At 37.0% G+C, this 21011-nt stretch overlaps 1 protein-coding gene across 3 annotated transcripts in view; it reads left to right on the top strand.

Moving 5' to 3' along the window:
• The window catches only part of ESRRG (estrogen related receptor gamma), a 612201-nt gene extending 592518 nt beyond the window's left edge, over positions 1-19683 (top strand). For all 3 annotated transcript variants that reach the window (XM_087424360.1, XM_004439655.3, XM_087424359.1), the window contains 2 exons: positions 3193-3462; positions 15783-19683. In XM_087424360.1, coding sequence (XP_087280486.1) covers positions 3193-3462; positions 15783-16027 — 515 coding nt within the window. In that variant the 3' untranslated portion in view covers positions 16028-19683. The remainder of the gene's footprint in view (positions 1-3192; positions 3463-15782) is intronic.
• The last annotated feature ends 1328 nt before the right edge of the window (positions 19684-21011 follow it).

Below are 21011 nucleotides of genomic sequence, written 5' to 3'. Positions count from 1 at the left end.
TGAAATGGACTTGAGGATATCAAGGAAGCAAACTTGTCAAACCTTTTGTGCTAGATCCATCTTCCCATACTCCCTGACCAAAAAGAAATAAAAAAGACCCTTTTCTTTACTGTTTTCCTTCTTTTTATTTCATTAAGAAGTGAAAAGAAAAAGTTAGGTTTACAGGAAGGAGATACACACACACATACAGCTATCGATATAGAAGAAATAAATTACAGGATCCACCTTAAAAAATGGAATGTTATTGTTTTTTGCTTAATTAAACCCCAAAGAAATGTGTGAAACATGGTTATGGCTGAAAAATTGTTAATTTGTAAATCACAGGGACAAAGGGGCCTCTGTGCAACTTTAAAGTTTCCGTGCACGTAAATGTCGATAGCGTGCCTTCTCCATCATCAGCACTAAATTCACATTGATGCCTCTTTTCTTCTCTGTATTGATCCTTCCATGAGAACGTAGATTTGTATCTGTTAATTAATGCGTCCTGAAACAGCGTTTGTATTAATCAGGCAGATAAGAAAAATTGGATGCCTGCATCCTCCTGACAACCGTAAAAGTGCTGGCCCTGATAAAATCGTGGATGGACCTCAATAAAAAAGTTCCTCCTTCCACTCAATAAACTAATCATCCTGCTTTTAATTATTCGGCAGAAAGATGTGTGGAGATTGGAGAATGTGTAAATCTATTTACTAACAGCAGTGTCTGGGAGGGAGAATAGGGCTGTCACAGGAAGGTGCTGTGGGCTACGCGCTCTGTCCATCTGCTGCTGCAGAAAAACTGCTCTTGGGAGCTTGAAAAGGAGGAAGAAAACGATGGCAAATTGAAAATACCATCCCTTTTTGCTCATCACTTCCTAGGTGGTCATTTATTTTTTCACCTACGTAATTGACAAAAGAAATTCCTACTTAGTCTCTTTCCTTGAGTTAGTTGGATTTGCGAGGCTTCTTTTTTTCTTGGGAGGGGAGAATAGAAAAAGAGCAATGTTGTTTGTTTGTTCATTGTGAGTATAACCTTCTCAGAATCAAAAGCAGATGGAACCAAACCCGCTCATAGTAGATCATTATTTTCCTCTTTTGAATCTCTGTTTAAAATGCTATCAATGATTATATTTCTAGTTCTAAACGGATATTTATTAATTTAGCCCCACATGGCAATGACCCAAAAAAGAGGAAAAAAGACGTACACAGTCAGTCCAAAAGAAGATCTGTCAAGTAATATGTAAGCAGCTTGATAAACAATGAAAGAAATGCTTTTTACACATGCCTAGAGACCCCCTTAAGGAAAGCTTGACTAATCCCTTTTGATGATTTTATTAAACATTCTAGGTAATGTTGCCAAATGGCAAACTACTAGTTTTCACCAATAGGTCAAGAAATCTTTTCCTTTTTCTTATTGTGCTGTAGTTCCTAATATCACGTGGGGTATGAACAATTTGATATGAATAAAGATAACAACAGGGGCCAGCCCCGTGGCATAATGGTTGAGTTTGGCATGCTCTGCTTCAGTGGCCTGGGTTCGCAGGTTCGGATCCTGGGCGCAGACAGAAATAACAACAACAATGACCATAAGCAAGAGCCTAAGAAGATTGGGCAGCAGTGGATATTTATGATTTGGGTAACAGCGTCTAGAAGGGGAGTAAAAATATTTTTTTGTGTGTGAGGAAGACTGGCCCTGAGCTAACATCTGTTGCCAATCCTCTTCTTTTTGCTTGAGGAAGATTGTCGCTGAGCTAACATCTGTGCCAATCTTCCGCTACTTTATATATGAGACGCTGCCACAGCATGGCTTGATAAGCGGTGCGTAGGTCCACGAACTCACGAACCCTGGGCCACCGAAGCCAAGCGCCCAAACTTAACCACTACACCACCAGGCCTGCCCCTAAAAATAGATTTTGTAAGTTGCATTATTAAAAATTTCCCCCTTCTATAGAATTACTGCTGGTAGTACCTTAAATCGTGGTACCACCGTCCTCAAAAACCATGAGTGGGTGGTCACCCTCGGCTTCCTGGACATAACCTTGGAAATGAAAGTGAAGTTGTAAGAAACGTTTCTGTTTTAGGACTCTTGGAAAAAGTATGTGGCTGATCATCAGGTATATTCACTAAGACTTCCTTTTAGAGTCTAGATCTCATCCCTCTGAGATATAAATTTATATATTTACTCCTAAGTAGGTTTAATTGTATGACCTCATCTTTCCCTGTTGAACCACATTTTCTCTTTAATTTTTCTTGCAAAAGTTTTCTGAAGCTCAGAAGGGACTTTAAGCGTGTACATGTGAATGCAGACCAGATTTTTAGTAAAAAATTGAAGCAATCATCCAGATACTTCAGATAAAAATAATACACAATATAGCTATACTTATTGAATGCATATTATAAATTGATGTTTTGCTGGATGTTATTTTATATTTCTCGAAAACAAAAATTAAAGTATAAGTAAATTCTCTTGCTCCAAGTGGAGCCAATATTTAAAGTCAGGATTTGGCTCTGCTCATATCCTGTCCATCAAATGCCATCACCTCCACACTTAACTTCTTAAATACCTGGGTCTTAATACCAAGAAGGAACTTACTATTCTATTTGGTGAGGAGGCCAGGCTGCTAGGTCTTCCACTCTTTTTTATGCCAATAATCACCAATTAAAAAAGGAATTCATGTTAAATATCAGTGGGGACAAAATATCCAATTAAGAAGGCTCTTTGGCGTGTAAGTATACTCATCCTTCACCGTGTTTGTGTGTATTATGGAAAAATGTTTCCAAATTGCACTCTACTGTGAGCCTGAATTGTTTGTTTTTCTTTATGTTTTGGCTTTTCTTTTATGTTATCAACAGTAGTTTTCAGAGATGAGGTAGTTGAAAATCTGACTTCCTGTAAGATGGTCATGCCAGAAATCAAGTACATGTAAAGATTACATGGTATTTTCTTCTCCAGTGAAAGAAACAAAACTACTTTTCTGTTCTGTTCTCCTCAGCTGTGCCTATATACCTTCGAGAAAACACCAACAAGTTGAAAGCTGGTTTGTGACTTTTACTTTGCCATTTGCAAAATGACCAGGGGAAAATTTAAGAGCGTCTAATCAGAGTCAAGTGTAATTTTGACCACTGATGCCGACGCCGACTACCACGTGAAACTAACGTTGCGTTGTGAAGTTATGGCTTTAAAGTAACTTGATCTGCCCATCTTCCCATGCAGGCTTCTCCACGCTGTCCCTGGCGGACCAAATGAGCCTTCTGCAGAGTGCTTGGATGGAAATTTTGATCCTTGGTGTCGTATACCGATCTCTTTCATTTGAGGATGAACTTGTCTATGCAGACGATTATATAATGGATGAAGACCAGTCCAAATTAGCAGGCCTTCTTGACCTAAATAACGCTATCCTGCAGCTGGTAAAGAAATACAAGAGCATGAAGCTGGAGAAAGAAGAATTTGTCACCCTCAAAGCAATAGCACTTGCTAATTCAGGTTGGCATATTGACGTGGTCGTTGTTACATTTTTTAATATGTCAGTTTTACTCCTTCCCTTAACTTCTTCAGGGATTTGCTATACCCAGTTGTCAATTCTGAATGAGTCAGCAAAATTATAATTATTATAGCTTTCTAGTGAAAAGTTAGAAATAAGTAAAATCACCTTACAGGGAATTATTTTTATTTTCTTCGCTTATTTGAAGCTGTGGAACTTTTACCACCTAAGACATTTACTCATTTGGACCATTGCAAAGCAAAAGCTCTTATGGGAGTAGTGTAAGCAGACACACTCAGGACAAAATTACCTCCATTGTCCAGTATGCACAAGTGAAAATGTGTGAATTATGGATACATACAAACTGTTTTTTCCCCTCAAAAATGCAAATTTTGGGGGCTGGCCTGGTGTCATAGTGGTTAAGTTAGGCGCCCTCTGCTTTGGCAGCCCAAAGTTCGGATCCCAGGCGCGGACCTACACACTGCTTATCAAGCCATGCTGTGGCAGCGTCCCATATACAAAGTAGAGGAAGATTGGCACAGATGTTAGCTCGGGGCCAATCTTCCTCAAGCAAAAAGAGGAAGATTGGCAAGAGATGTTAGCTTAGGGCCAATCTTCCTCACCAAAAAAAAAAAAAATGCAAATTTTACAATTGGAAAAGTATATTTAGTGTTGTTTTTAATTTTGGTTAACAAAGAACACTCTGTTTTCTGACATTCTGGAATTCTCTAGAAGTCAAATTCTGCTGAAGGACTATTTCCCTCAAAGGTACTACCTATATGCAGTAAGGGTTAAGAATTATGGGAATGGACGGTCTTTGCATTTGAACTGAAATGTACTAAAATAGGGAGCAACCTCTGATAAGTAAAAATCGTTGGTTCTTTGTTGTTTTTCCCTTTGTGCCTCTCCTGACGCTTTATGGTGGCCTTAAGTCTCTTTTAGCATTTGCATAAAGTTCAGGATAGATCCCTCCTTAATGACGTGCTGATCATTAGATACCTGCGTGTCAATAGCGTGCTCTGATGCTGTGTACCATTGACAGTCACACCGTGCCCCTCCATCTACTTTTGTTTTGACCCTATCTTTGAACTTTATCTTGGTTGCTGGCCAGTAGTTTTCCCTTTAATTACAAGAAGGAAACTGTCAATAAAATCTGTTAAATGGGATGCAATGAGTGGCTTGAATGGGCGGACGGCTATTTGTTCAAATTCTGCAGCATTCAAGGTATTGACAGTTTGTTTTCTGGGGCCATATGTGACGATCAATCTCAGGCTGGGCTCAGCCACGCTGAAAAATGAAAAACCAGATTGCTTTTGCTTACTTGTGGATGACAACTTGGTGATTTGGCGAGGTCCTACTGAGATGAGACCTTCTGCCCAAATTGCCCCCATGAGAGCCAGGGACGCGTGACTGTTTTTAGAAATAATTTTTAATTGATTTTGTAATTAACAGTTCATCTACAATATTGATACATGAATCCTTGGACTGATAGGAGGGAAATTGTTTTCAACAATGAAGTTGTACTTTCCTATTTGTCTTCATAATGGAGTTGAGCATTTCACACTTTTAATTGCAAACGTAGCCCTCTGCCTTATCACACCATTTACTTCCCTTCTCCTAACTCCCCTGTGAAACTGTAAAATATGATTCTTTATGACAAATGGCATTGTTGTTACAAACCCTCAAGAACCCCTTGTCCTGCTCTCTAGAAGACCAAAGTGGGAGATGGGATAGAAATTTCTTGAGAATTTGTTAGTTTGTATGGACTTCGCATTTAAGCATCTCTCCTGATTAGATGAAAGTTTTTGCACCAATAGTTTGGGGAAGAATTTTTATTTGGTAATTGTATAGTTATTCTAATTTAAAACATTTACTCGGTTAATTATTTTTAAAATACAGCAAGCATGTTTTATATCTTTTATGTTTCAAATTGCTTTTTTAAATTATTAATGAATCACGAATGTTGAGCAATGCTAAAACTTCATCATTAAAATAGCCAAAATTTTATAATTTTAGATGCTATGGGTTATACTTTATAGCTATGGGTTGTAATGTAGAGTACCTGAATTAATTAGTAGCAGCATTTCTGTCTCTGTTGTTTAGAAGTATAATCATTAATATTTCGATACATAAATATTTGAATCCCACATGCTCTGCTATTAGCAGGAGGAAGTGACCTACTTTAGAGCAGTGACTGGTGATTAGAAAGTATTTAAAGAACTAGTTAGTTTATTTTTCTTGTTTAAAGCCAGAAATAGCTAACTTTCTTTTTTCCTTATCATAGTACTGATTAGCATTACTTTTTCTCAGAAAATTTCTCCATGGCGCAAAATTTTCTTGCAAGCTATTTTAACATTCTTTTAGCTGCTCAATACCAAGAAAAATTAATTGAATCAGAATCCATGATAAAGAAGAAATGATTAAGTACTGTAAGGACTATTTTAATTTTTAAATTGTGCCACCTCTCCTGTGTTGTATAAATATGGCCTTTTTCTTACCCAGTCAACCTGTAAGCCCCACCATTTTAGCTTGGGTTGAAGCACTCTGAAAGTCATTTTCTTTGATGCTGTCGATAATGATGCTATTTTATTCCATTTTTTTGACCATTAATTGAAGGACAGCAATAAAGTTGTAGATTCGACCTTGCTTAGATCCAATGATTCTTAAACTGCTCATAAACACATCAATAAGAAAATGTTTTAATACTTTTCATAAACACCTTAAAAGATTTTCTTTTAGTGTTTACAAATTTCAAGTTAACGTAAGTGACTTTTTATGCAAAAAAAAAATATTTTATTGTTATTTATAGGTATCTTAGCATTCCCTGTGTGGCTGTAGGTGTTAACAACCATTGTCTCATTAATCTAAATTTCAGCTTATTTTAAACATCTGTCTTTGTTCAATAATTGTAAACACCGTGCTTATGCTCGGGAAACAGGGAATTGGCTTCCTGATAATGGCTGTCATATTTTTTGTAGCTATGTTTCTGTCATATGTGAATTCAGGAATACTTACAACACCAGAACACCATTGGAAGTGTATTCCCTATCTTCAGGTATATGGCTAAAAAAAACCCAATATATCATGAACTAATACTGTAATTTTCACATTCAAATATTTGAAAACCCTAAATAATTGTTGCAATTATTTTTGAAGGGAAGAAACTCACAGGCTCACTTAAACTATGTATTTTCTTATTTTTGAGTGCCAACAACCTCTTGAGCAATTATTGCATCCCTGATACATCCCTGTGGAATTGAATTTAAAAAGGAAAATCTAGGGGTCAGCCCAGTAGCATAGTGGTTAAGTTCAGCATGTTCTGCTTTGGTGGCCCTGGTTCACAGGTTCAGATCCTGGGCATGGACCTACACCACTCATCAAGCCATGCTGTGGCGGCGTCCCACACACAAAATAGAAGAAGATGGGCACAGATGTTAGCTCAGGGCTACTCTTCCTCAAGCAAAAAAATAAATAAAAATAAATAAATAAAAAGGAAAATCTAGGTTACAATTTTAATGTTGTAATTGTTAGGCCCCAGTTTTCCCATGTGTACACCGAGAGGTTAGACTGATCCCTAGAATTCTTTCCATTTTGGAAATTCTATGATTCTATGATTAATTTTGTGTCTTTATTGGAAAATATAGTGATATATTACCACAAGCATTTTGGGTAAGATTATATCATTTTGATTCTATTCTCTCAATTGATTCTATTTATTCTATGTCTAAGAATTCGTTTGAAACTATTATCACTCATCCCAAGGTCATATACTCATTTTTATATAGTGGAAGATTCAAGGTGTTTACGATTAAGAATTACTTTAATCTGCTCACGTCACAAGACCCTCAAGCTCCGTAGGTGTCTCTCACATCCCAACTGCTGTGACCCTGGCCCTACCCCTAGCCTGGAGCCCTGTGAGCCCAACCCGTTCAAGAGTAAACAGACTGCTTGCTAAAAGTCAAGTTTTCTTTTTACTTCTATACAGTACTTCTGGAATAATAGCATCCATTGATATTAAGCTGCAAGAAATATTTTGGTCATCAATTTTAAATCATGAGTGATTATAACACAGTATTTTGTTCTTAAAGACAAGTAGTCCGTGTGCAGAGTTATAGTGTAATTTCAAGGGATAGACTGGAATGGGCACCATATTTCATTAGAATATTGGACCCTCATAAAGTTTAGACTAGTGTTTCTCAATCTTTTCTCATTATCACTCCTTTAGGATAGCCTTTTTACATATGTTTTTCCTAATAAATCCCCAATGAAATATTAATATCACAAATATACTACGTATCTGTTTATGTACTGTATATAATATACATTTTACTTAAAAAGAGAGATTTTCTTTTTCTACTCTCCAGTTCCAAATTTCACCTCCTGTGAGAATGCATGGCTTAGCCATGGAATGGTTTTCACGTCTGTAAAACAAGGCAGGTGAATTAGACATTAAACAATGTCTAATATCTCCTAAGTGGCTTAAAATTTTTTTCGGTTACTTTCAAGTGAGGATGATGAGTTTGGTCATATATTTTGTGTGTGGTGTGTGTGTATTTGTGCTGAATTTGCAATGTAGAAATATTAACATCTTCATGGATCTGAACAACTAGTAAAAGTGGAAAACCTCTTTAGTTCTTTAGTATCTACTGGGCCCTCACACAATTTTACTGGAATTTTGACTAAATTTGCTGATTTGATATTCTGGAGATAGTTTTAGCTGTTGGTCAAGAGAGTATCCTTTTTTAGATTCTTTTTGTAGACATTTCTTTTTCTTTTTAGCCTCTGCTTGGGAATCTCATTTGATTTCCACAACATGCCTATGAAGTAGACATGTCCAATACCGTTTTACAGGTAACTGAAGTGAACTAATAAAGATGTGTGGCTACTGAGAGGCAGAGGGTTGGACCCTCTGTCCCTTGCTATCAATAAGCTATCTCTATTCCACAAATCAGTATATACCATGTCTTTAAAAGAGTCAATGCAGAAGACTTTAGCCATTGCAACTTCACATCTGCCAACTTAAATTAGTATTCTTAATTTAGTTTAGTATTTTGTGCCCACTTCCTTTATCTTACTGTCTTCTTGGAGTTCTAGTACTATAAAGCCACCCAGGAAAGTGACAAAAAGAACCGGAGACAAGATGTTTACCAGATTATAGCATCTTATAAGAAATAAATATGGGTAGGTCTTTTATGGCAGGTAGATATTTATTCTTAACTTTTACCCAGACCAAACCGTAATTAATACTATCAGGTAAATCAGAAATCAAAATTATGACTTTCCATTCCCTAGTCTACTTTTCTTTGGGTTTTGCTCAAATATACCATCACTGTTTCGATTACTTTAATTTTATTTAACATGATATATTTGGGATTTTTTTATTTAATATAACCCTTAAATTTCCTATATATTATGATATTTCAAATTTTTATGTAAAAAAATAAAGGCTGGTTCTTAAATGTTTCTTATCATGCTCCATGGTCATTATGCCTTGACATAGTATAGGAAATATTTGCTACAAGTATATCTGTGCTAATAAGCACATAAAATACTTTGCTGTTGCTTTACTTCCAGGGAGTAACATGACATCTATTTTCATTTACAAGTCTTAAGACAATGAGCAGTCTGTTACAAAAGGTCATTAGCATGGTGCAGATCATTTTTGATGTTGTGGAAGGTGAAATATTTACCACCCAAGTTGGTATCAACATTCACTTATTGGTATAGTTGTCTTTATCACTTCTAGTCAGAGGAGTTAGAAAGCTCCTAGAAAATTGTAAGATACTGGAGGGAAAGGAAAGGCCTTGGAATTGTAAGGAAATAGAAAAGACCTAGCAGGGAAATCCCATTATCCAAGGGAAACATAACAATGATAATGATAATTTGGGATTGTGCGGGAAGCCTGGAGTAAAGAAACTGTGGACCACAGGTGGTTCAACATTTCTGTGGTTCAACATTTCATATAAATATGGTATAAGAGTGATTTATATGGCTAGTGTAGATGTAGAAGACTGTCTTGACAACCAGGGCAAGAAATGAAGAAAACAGCTTTCCCCCAAAAATAAGTGTGTCTTAATGGAAAGCTGGGAAACAGAAGTTCTATTCTTCTCAACATGGTTAAGTACAAAATCAAAATTATTAGTACTATTTCCAATATTAGAATTATAACTTTTCTGGGTTAGAAAAGATCTAAAAGGTTTTTGATTCAACTCCCTACTTGATATGTGAATAGCTTCCTTGGTATTTCTGCCAAATGTTTCTACATTCTTGATAGTTCCCCTTGACTCACCACTTTCTAGAAGGCACCAGTCCATCAGAAGTTTCTTACGTCCCCTCTTTATCTCTTTCACCATTTGAACGTAAAATAAAACACAAGAGTTTACAAAACCAGAAAAAACAAATGTGTAGCTTCATGAGTAGATGAGCTTCCTATGGCTGCTCTGACAATTTACCACAACATGGTAGCCTTAAACAATACATATTTATTCTCTTACAGTTCTGGAGGTCAGAAGTCCATAATCAGTTTCACTAGGTTAAAGACAAGGTGTCAACAGGACCACACTCCCTCTCAAGGCTCTGGAGAAGAATCTGGGTCCTTGTCTTTTCCACCTTCTAGAACAGCATTCCTTGGCTCATGGCACCTTCCTCCATCTTCAAAGCCAGCACAGTAGCATTTTGCTTCAGTGGTGACATTGCCTTCTTCTTCCTTTGCCTCCTTCTTATAAGGACACTTTTGATTTCATTGAAGGCTCATTTTGTGTAACCTACCACAATGAATATATAAGCAAGGTCAAGAAATAAAATTTTGTAAGATATCCCGGAAGCCCCTCTGTATGTCTTGTCTCAGTCTCAATCCCCTCCCTTCCCACAAAAGTAACCAACATCTGGTCCTGACTCACAGTCATCGCTTCTTTATGTTTCATGATGGTTTTATTACTAAACGTGTATCCTCGGACACAATAGTTTAGGCTTGCCCATTAAAAAAAATATTTTTTCCTACAGATTTTAAGTCTCCTTTAATCTAAAAGTTCTTCTTTCATTGTAATTTGCTTACAATTTACCTGTTGAAGAAGCCAGGACATTTGCCTTGCTGAGTCTCCCACAGTCTGGCCTTTGCAGATTGCACACTCCAGGTGCAGTTCATCGTTTTTCTCTGCCCTTTGTGCTTTGTACAAATTGACAACTGGATCCAGAGACTTAATCAGGCTCAGGTTGGATCCCTGTGGCACCTGTAGGTGGTGCATTGTTCATTGGGAGGCACATAATGTCTGGTTGTCTCTCTTTTTGTGGTGATAGCAGCTGTTGATGCTCATTACCTGAATCCATTAATCACTGGGGGTTGCAAACCGATCATTGTAATTTTATTGTTTCTTTTTTCATTCAGTAGTTGGGGTACTTATATAAAGTGATGCTTTCTCTCTTCTCTTATTTGTTTACCAGTGTGCAGTTAGTATAGGAAAGGTAGGATATATACTTGATCCTTTCTCTTTATTGACCAGTTTTCAAGATAAAGAATTGGTACCTTTTTTTAATGTCATTATAAACACATATATTTAAACCTATTCAGTGGATTTCAATCAATTGCAGTAGTAATCCTTTTGGAAGCTCAAATTGTCCCATTTTGGGTCAGTGGGAACCTCTTCAGGTTGGCTTCTGGAATCTTTTTGAATGATTTAGTAGTTGTAGATAGTGTCCTTCCTATCTAGTATGACAAGAAGTTTCATACTTATCTTAAATATTTCCTGGGGCTGGTCCGGTGGCGCAAGCGGTAGTTTGTGTGCTCCACTTGGGCGGCCCAGGGTTCGCAGGTTCGGATCCCGGGCACGCGCCGTTGTACCGCTTGTCAAGCCATGCTGTGGCAGCATCCCATATAAAGTAGAGGAAGATGGGCAAGGATGTTAGCCCAGGGCCAATCTTCCTCAGCAAAAAGAGGAGAATTGGCAACAGGTGTTAGCTCAGGGATGATCTTCCCCTCAAAAAAAAAGAAAAAAATATGTCCTGGCCAGGGCCTGGAATCCAACTCTACTCTGGGTGCTAGGTTGCTCATTACTCATTACTGCGCTTCTGGGTTGGCCATTCTTCCTAGACCCCTTCCGTGGACAGAGCTAGGAACACAGACACACGTACACTAATCCTGATTTTCTGTGTGAGTGTGTGTTGTGTATCTTGGACACATTTGCCACTTACTCTTGTTGTGAGTGTTGTGTATGGATTTTTGGCTTTGCCATCTAGTTGTTATGTTTTATCATGTGCAGATTTGGAAAGATTAAAAAATCTTGCTGCCACCACTGCCTTCTTTCTAGAATCCAGTCTACCTATTTTTAATAAAAACTTTATGATAGGAACCTTTTTTAAAAAATTGAGGATCAATTCTCTGTGTTAATCAAGAGCCAGTTTGCATGGCAGTCAACCAGTGTTCCTCAGCACCCACGCCGATTGCAACAGAGAGGATCACTCTGTTAGCCTCCTCATATATTGCATATAAAACTTTTGAGATGCAAATTATCTTTTAGAAAATAGACCTTGCTCTCTTCTCTGTCTTTTCCATCATAACTGTGTTTCCTTCCTTTAGTGATTGGAGAAAGTCACGTTGGCTGAAATCTTAACTACCCCTCTTCACGTAGGTAGTTTACGAACACTAAGGAAAATCAACACCTATGTTCCCCAGAAAAGCTTACTCTGTGTTGGTTTATATTATGTACTAGACTTGACTCTGAATATACTTTGTCTGTTTCTATTATTCAATTCTACCCTCAAAATCAGACTTGGCACCATTGAGAAAATATTGCCAAGGATGAGCTTCTAGTCCTGAAGATAGTTCCCAAATAGTTGGGCTTTCTAGAGTAGCTATGCCCATGCCCACAATAATTAATATTTTTATCATAGAGAAGGGCAGTATTTTATCCCAGGTAAGATATACAAATAAAATCTTCTTTTGCAATGGCTCTAAGTCTCACTGAATTTTGCAGCTTAGGTGTAAAGATATTTAGCTGTCTTTCCAAGGTAAATGATCTGAACTAGACACACTGCTTTAGGATCCCACTTCACAGAGTAAAATATTGGAATTTAATGAAAGGATTCTATTTTATTATTGAGTGTTGAAACTTAATATATGGGTGACAATACATGTACCATTTGAACTCTGGTTATCTTTTGAAATCTTGATACTTTTAGAATAGCATCTGTTTCTCTTATTGTTTGGTTCTGTAGTTCTCAACCCTGCTGGCCCAATCTGGCCATAGAATCACATAGATTTTTAAAAATACTGATGTCTTGGACCCAGCTCCAATTTTCTGATTTAATAGGTCTGGGCTTGGGCTCCAGCATCCTAGTTTTTTTAACAACTCACCTGGCCTTTTTAATGTATAGCCTCGCCCTGTCTAATTAATTCATAAACCTATGATTTCCATTATTAAGTTTAACTGGTTCCCATTAGCACAAATACTGGGACTATTTCTTCTAAAACATAAAGTTAAAAAGAAACCAGCACCACAACCAAAGCTAAATAATTACATAAATTAAGGCCGGTTCTGTTGAATCAGACATAAATGTATAAATTTAGCCAAAGAACAAAACAGAGATTAAAGCCACAGAGCCAGAACTTGAACTAGGATCCCTAATGGAGATTAATATTTTCTTCAGCAGTCTGCCAGCTGAATCATGGTCTAATTAAATAGTTCAGATTTAGTGAGTTTGCATTTCAAGTGTTAGCAGATCCGAGAATGGGTAAAGCTAAAATGAGTTAGAATCTTTTCTGTAAATGGGAAGTTAAATTATCATGGTGATTTGATTAAATCATTTTTAAATCTCTCAAGCTAAATCACAGCCTTTAAAGAATAGTTTGAAGTCTTAATTGCTGTTTGTGAGCATATCTCTCTGCTATTTGTTCTTGCCTCATTTCCTGTGACATCCTATAATATATCTCCTGCCGGGCAGCAGTAGTGGGGAAGGCAAGACTTGAGGTGGGGGCTGAGGTGACTGTACCGCTGATTTCAGGCGTTTAAAGATCTGCCATGGAGAAGAAGGACATTTATCCTGTATTGTTCCAGTAGTTAGAACCAGGACCAGAGGATGGAAGTTGGAGACAGATTTGGGAAAAGAGGAAAGAGACATTTCTAGTAGTTAGTTCTGCCCTTTGTAAAATAGAATGTTCTACATACAACTGGAAATGTCTTCATTAGAAATGTTGTTGATGAAGACGGAAAGTTGAATGAGATGAGCTCAGCCGATAATTTCAACTCATTTTTTTAAAAAGAGGAAATGCTGGGGCCGGCCTGGTGGCATAGTGGTTAAGTTCTCGTGCTCCACTTCGGTGGCCCGGGGATCACAGGTTGGGATCCCGGGTGCAGACCTACGCACCACTTATCAAGCCATGCTGCAGCAGCGTCCCACATACAAAATAGAGGAAGATGGGCACAGATGTTAGCTCAGGACCAATCTTCCTCACACACACAAAAAAGGAAATGCCATGTCCAGTGTTATAAATTCTAGCAGCGTAATTTGATTCAAAGAAACCTGAATCAAAGAACCTTTGAATTTAAGCCAAACTCTGACACTTAGTACCAGTGCCCCCTAACTTGCAGGGCTTTTGGAGATGAAATGAGGCAATGTTCATAAAGTGATTATCAGAGACCTCACCCGAAACAGGTATTTAATAAATGGTTTATTTAGTATACCATGCTCACCATTTTCCCTTCAGACAGCACTTAAGTGTAAAGGTAGAAATAAAAAATATCCAAGCGTGTTGTCTCCATCTCCATGACTATTTTTCTGTCACTAACGTTACCAACTCTTTAGCCAGCTTCAGAAATTATGTATGCTGGTTTCTAAGAGGACACACATAGGAAGAGGATACGATTGCCATCCATCCAGAAACCAGGTTAGAGAGAAGCCTCGGTAGAAACAATTCATAGGGAAAGGCCAGGATATATGTTGGGGAATGTCTTGAGTTCCACTCCAGGGCACAACTATCAACATTTCCAACCTGGAAGAATTCCTTCTTTTGGCTCCATCAGGCAGGATTCAAGTCCTAGCAGTCAATACTTATAAGCAACTTATATTCCAGATTATTTAAAACTCTTCTTAAAGAAATATGTCATTAACCACCTAAGGCAAATCATGGTCAATTCACCAATGATGTGGTGAAATGATTCAAAAGGACAATGTAAAAAAAAAAAACAATAAACAAAATATAAGGAAGTTTTAAAAACACATTCCTGCTTATAGCCATCAATCTTTTAATTACTTTGCCAAATCTTTTTTATCATATGTTTAGCCACTTGATTTTAAATTGCATTTCCTCTCTCTTTTTTGTGCATGTGATCTGATATGTGAATTATGTGAAAAATTAGGCTAACTACATATATCTTAGAGCTCTGCATTCTCAGAGAACTAGAATTATTAAACATGAAGAATCCCCCAAAGACTCCATTATGTGTAATTAACAGATAAACTGTCATCAGAATCAATAAAACGTGCTAAATGATTCAAACTTGTATATAATTAAGTGTCTGTTTCCGAGCTCGAGCTGTAAGTTATTTTTCCCCCCACATCTCACATTTCTTGCAAGAATGATTGTGGCAACCCTGTTAACCCTTTCCTTGCTTGATTGAATTAGATTTTTAAATTAGTCACTTAAGGGCAAAGTTCACCTTCACAAATGTGAAAATATTTCAGAACTCATTAATTTAAAGACTTCCTTTGTTTTCCAGTACAGAAGCAGACTCTATAAGGATCTTTTAATGAACTGTTAACAGTGCACTAAAAATCCTAAAAGAATAAGCAATTTATTGTGATTTCTGTACAATCTACAACCGATATAGTGTTAGCTTCAGTGTATTTACATGGAATTCTTAAAATCTTAATCATCAACCTTTTTCTTTCCTTTTGTGAAATATGGGCTTTATGAGGGCAAGATCAGAATTTCAGACAACTTTTACCCCCACAGCATTTTGACTAATACTTTTAATAGATGGCCTTCCATAATTGTTGAATGAAGGAATGACTACATAAATGAGATAATGAATGAAATAGCCAAGAATGTAATCTGTTAAAAGAAAGTCTTCTCTTGCTTAGGAAGAAGAAACTCACACGTTTGAAATAATGGATCTTCTATAGTAATTCCCATGTTCTGAATCATTATTGGAAATTATCTACAGTAGTGAAATTTAGGAAAAAGAATCCAGATTTTGGAAGTGTGATATTCTCTGAGCCAATCACAGCTTAGAGATGTTCAAGAATAATATGTCACTGTCTTAGCTCTATTCTGCGTAGGTGTATTATTGTTAATCTTCTTGTTGATGTTTTTTGCTTTGTTGTACAGACTCCATGCACATAGAAGACGTTGAAGCCGTTCAGAAGCTCCAGGATGTTTTACATGAGGCCCTGCAGGATTATGAGGCTGGCCAGCACATGGAAGACCCTCGTCGGGCTGGCAAGATGCTGATGACGCTGCCCCTCCTGAGGCAGACGTCCACAAAGGCGGTACAGCATTTCTACAACATCAAACTAGAAGGCAAAGTCCCCATGCACAAACTTTTTTTGGAAATGCTGGAGGCGAAGGTCTGACTAAGAGCTTCCTGGGCCTTCCTACCTGCACGCTGAAAAAGGGAAAATAAACCCAAGATTGATGTCGAAGAAACTTAGAGGTTAGTGAAGAACATCAAAAATCAACCAAGACTGCACTGATAATTTAGCAGCAAGACTATGAAGCAGCTTTCAGATTCCTCACATCTTCCTGATGAGTTTCTTTCTACCTTATCTCATCTTCTTTTCTCCTTTTCTTTTCCTCTTTATTTTTTTTTTTTTCCTCCTTTATTCCTTCTCTCCCTCATTTCTTGGCTTCCTTATTACTGGTTCCCTCTCTCCCTCATTTCCTTCCTACCTTCCTGCCTTCTTTCCTTCCTCCTTCCCTCCTTCCCTTTTCGCCTCCTTTCTTCTCTATGCTCCTCCCTCTTTGCACATCCTCCCCTTTTCTTCTAAATGTTAAATAGCTCTAGTTGTAAGAAAACTTCTCTTCCTTTCCTTTTCTTTCTTTTCTCCTACTCCTTCCTGCCTTCCTTCCTTCCTTCTGCTGCTGAACTTCTAAAAGAGGTCTCTAATTGAAGAGAAATGGAAGCCAGCCCTGCCAAAGGATGGAGATCCATAATATGGATACCAGTGAACTTATTGTGAACCATAACGTCCCCAATGACTAAGGAATCAAACAGAGAGAACCGACGTACCTAGAAATACAGTGCAACATAACGAATCGACTGAGTGCAGTATTAGATTTCATGGGAGCAGCCTCTAATTAGACAACTTAAGCAACGTTGCATCGGCTGCTTGTCATTGCTTTCCCATCTAGATCAGTTACAGCCATTTGATTCCTTAATTGTTTTTTCAAGTCTTCCAGGTATTTGTTAGTTTAGCTACTATGTAACTTTTTCAGGGAATAGTTTAAGCTTTATTCATTCATGCAATACTAAAGAGAAATAAGAATACTGCAATTTTGTGCTGGCTTTGAACAATTATGAACAATAAATGAAGGACAAATGAATCCTGAAGGAAGATTTTTAAAAATGTTTTGTTTCTTCTTACAAATGGAGATTTTTTTGTACCAGCTTTACCACTTTTCAGCCATTTATTAATATGGGAATTTAACTTAAGCAATAGTTGAAGGGAAGGTGCATATTATCACGGATGCAATTTATGTTGTGTGCCAGTCTGGTCCCAAACATCAATTTCTTAACATGAGCTCCAGTTTACCTAAATGTTCACTGACACAAAGGATTAGATTACACCCACAGTGACTCTGAGTAGTCACGTTTATAAGTTCCGCACATGGAATACAGATCCGTAGAATTATCAGGAGTGCATCTCTTTTCCTGGGAGGTACAGTTGCCATATGATTTCTAGCTGCCACCGTGGTTAGGAATGAGATACTGCCTGTTTGCAAAGTTACAGACCTTGTCCCAGAAGGAGCTGTGAGCCAGTATTCATTTAAGAGGCAATAAGGCAAATGCCAGAATTTGAAAAAAAAAAAAAAAAATCATCAAAGACAGCAGACGCCTGGCCAAATTCTAAAACCTAATCTATATGAGTTTATTCATTTAGGAATGTTTGTTTAAATTAATCTGCAGTTTTTACCAAGAGCTAAGCCAATATGTGTGCTTTTCAACCAGTATTGTCACAGCAAGAAAGTCAGTCAGGTTCCAGACTGTTAAGAGGTGTAATCTAATGAAGAAATCAATTAGATGCCCCCGAAATCTACAGTCGCTGAATAACCAATAAACAGTAACCTCCATCAAATGCTATACCAATGGACCAGTGTTAGTAGCTGCTCCCTGTACTATGTGAACAGTCTTATTCTATGTACACAGATGTAATTAAAATTGTAATCCTAACAAACAAAAGAAATGTAGTTCAGCTTTTCAATGTTTCATGTTTGCTGTGGTTTTCTGAATTTTATGTTGCATTCAAAGACTGTTGTCTTGTTCTTCTTGTGGTGTTTGGATTCTTGTGGTGTGTGCTTTTAGACACAGGGTAGAATTAGAGACAATATTGGATGTACAATTCCTCAGGAGACTACAGTAGTATATTCTATTCCTTATCAGTAATAAGGTTCTTCCTAATAATAATTAAGAGATTGAAACTCCAAACAAGTATTCATTACGAACAGATACACATCAAAATCATAATAATATTTTCAAAACAAGGAATAATTTCTCTAATGGTTTATTATAGAATACCAATGTATAGCTTAGAAATAAAACTTTGAATATTTCAAGAATATAGATAAGTCTAATTTTTAAATGCTGTATATAAGGCTTTCACTCAATCATCTCTCAGATGTTGTTATTAACTCGCTCTGTGTTGTTGCAAAACTTTTTGGTGCGGACACAAACTATTGCTACTTTGTGTGCTTTAAAGAAAATACCTTGGGTTGATACTTCATCAACCTAGTGCTAGGAATACTGTGTATCTATCATTAGCTATATGGGACTATATCGTAGATTGTGGTTTCTCAGTAGAGACGTGACTGTAGTGTGATTCTAGATAAATCATCATTAGCTATTCATTCAGATGGTCAATAACTTGAAATTCATAGCTGTGATAGGAGTTCAGAAATTGGCACATCCCTTTAAAAATAACAACAGAAAATACAACTCCTGGGAAAAAAAGGTGCTGATTCTCTAAGATTATTTATATATGTAAGTGTTTAAAAAGATTATTTTCCAGAAAGTTTGTGCAAGGTTTAAGTTGCTACTATTCAGCCACACTATCTATAAATAAAATATAGACACTATATACATTGTTTTCACTGTATCACATTCAAGTACTTGGGCTTCAGAAGTAAGAGCCAGCCAACTGAAAACATGAGATGGAGATATGCGAGAAGAACGAAGTACAATTTTTAGTTTTCGGTTTAAGTGACTCTCGGCATTACAAAGAACAAGTATCTCACAAATAGGAAATACTAGTGAAAATGTAGGTCTAAAAGAACTGCACGGGCTTTAGGGTAAATGCGCAATTTAAACCTCAGTGGAGGTCAGTTTCTTCAAGTTTCAAGCAAGACCATTTACTTAATGTGAAGTTTCGGAAAGTTATAAAGGTGTATGTTTTAGCCATATGATTTTAATTTTTCTTTTGCTTCTTTTAGGTTTTTCTTATTTAAAGCAATATGATTGTGTAACTCCCTGTAGTTACACTTGTGTTTCAATCAGATCAGATTGTTGTATTTATTCCACTATTTTGCATTTAAATGATAACATAAAAGATATAAAAAATTTAAAACTGCTATTTTTCTTATAGAAGAGAAAATGGGTGTTGGTGATTGTATTTTAATTATTTAAGCGTCTCTGTTTACCTGCCTAGGAAAACATTTTATGGCAGTCTTATGTGCAAAGATCGTAAAAGGACAAAAAATTTAAACTGCTTATAATAATCCAGGAGTTGCATTATAGCCAGTAGTAAAAAGAATAATAATAATAATAAAACCATGTCTATAGCTGTAGATGGACTTCACATCTGTAAAGCAATCAATTGTATATTTTTGTGATGTGTACCATACTGTGTGCTCCAGCAAATATCCATTTGTGTAAATGTATTTATTTTATATTGTATATATTGTTAAATGCAAAAAGGAGATATGATTCTGTAACTCCAATCAGTTCAGATGTGTAACTCAAATTATTATGCCTTTCAGGATGATGGTAGAGCAATATTAAACAAGCTTCCACTTTTGATTGCTCTTTTGTATTGTGTTTTTCCCCCCCACTAGAGAACCAAATCAATAAACACTGCCCTTTGTTGCTTCCATTCAAACAGTATCTCTGAGTACCTGTTCCCTAAAAATAAAGTCGGAGTTTAAATAAGAGCTATATAAAGGCTTGTCAGAATGAATTCTAGGGTGCCAAGAGACATTTTGCATATTTAAGAGTATGCAAAGTGTCTCATGGCGCATTAGAATTCATTCTGACAAGCCTTTATATAGCTCTTATTTAATCTTAAGGCATCTCCACATCATCCTGCATTACTCAAAATCATCGCCTCTATGTCAATGTCATAACAGAAAACTTTCCCCCTATTTTAAGATCATATTAAAACCTGCTAGAGAAACCTATTATTTCCCTCCATCCACAATTAAATCATGTGCGAGCAGCAGGCTTGCTGGAGCAGCAGTGGAGTTGCTGACCAGATTTCCTGAATGGGAAGTCAACAGCAGAGCTTATAGATCGGTGAGCCTGAGCAGGGGGGTTGTCTTCAAATTCAAGAGGGTTAAACAGGGCTGCTGACAGCCAGTGGCTTCCCCTTGCCTATTTCGCTCGGAGAGGTTACGGCCCTGGCTGCTCCGGGTCATGCTGCACGTCCACTGGACCCTCCTGGAGCCATCACCGAGGTGCTAATATGTGCTTTCTTGGCTTCTCTGCATATCTTGAAAGTGTTTGTCATTGTGTTTGCCCACCGTATTTCTCACCTTTCAGAGGTGTCTGGTTCTCTAGAGAAATAAGCTGATGACACAAAGACCACTAAACCTAATCACATTTAGGGGCATGAGGTTACCTAAATTACTAAAATGCAATAGGCAGCAACATAACTCAGAGTTTTCTTTTCCTATTTTAATGTCCTTTGAGTGGAAATAGCTCAGCATAGAATCAGACATGTTTGACTTGATATTTTCAAAGTACTTGGGTGGAACAGAGACGATGCAAGATACAAACCCGAAAAGAAATAGTGTCTGTAGTCTTCCAATGAGGTCCTCATTTAAAAATCTATCTTATGCACACACACTTTTAAGAAGTTGTCAGAATTATCTTGCTCGTTTTTATAATTTAGAATTATTGCAGAGCAAGTTTCCAGTCCTGACATATTTAGCACAGATGCCTCAGGTGTAAAAGAAATTACAAAGTAGGATTTCGACGTTTTAATATGTTGTATTTCTCTGTATATAAACAACGAGTAGCTCTGACAAGTGGATTATGTATTTGTGTCAAAAATACATAATACAAAAATACTTTCACCTGTTGCTTGTAAATGATTTTTTTCTTTAAACTAGTGGTTCCCAAGCTTA

This window comes from Ceratotherium simum, chromosome 36 (assembly GCF_057802395.1).
Source record: "Ceratotherium simum simum isolate JZ-2026a chromosome 36, ASM5780239v1, whole genome shotgun sequence".
In the NCBI taxonomy this organism is placed as follows: domain Eukaryota; kingdom Metazoa; phylum Chordata; class Mammalia; order Perissodactyla; family Rhinocerotidae; genus Ceratotherium; species Ceratotherium simum.
Note: the sequence above shows the minus strand (reverse complement) of the source record. Positions and strands in the feature narration are given on the sequence as shown.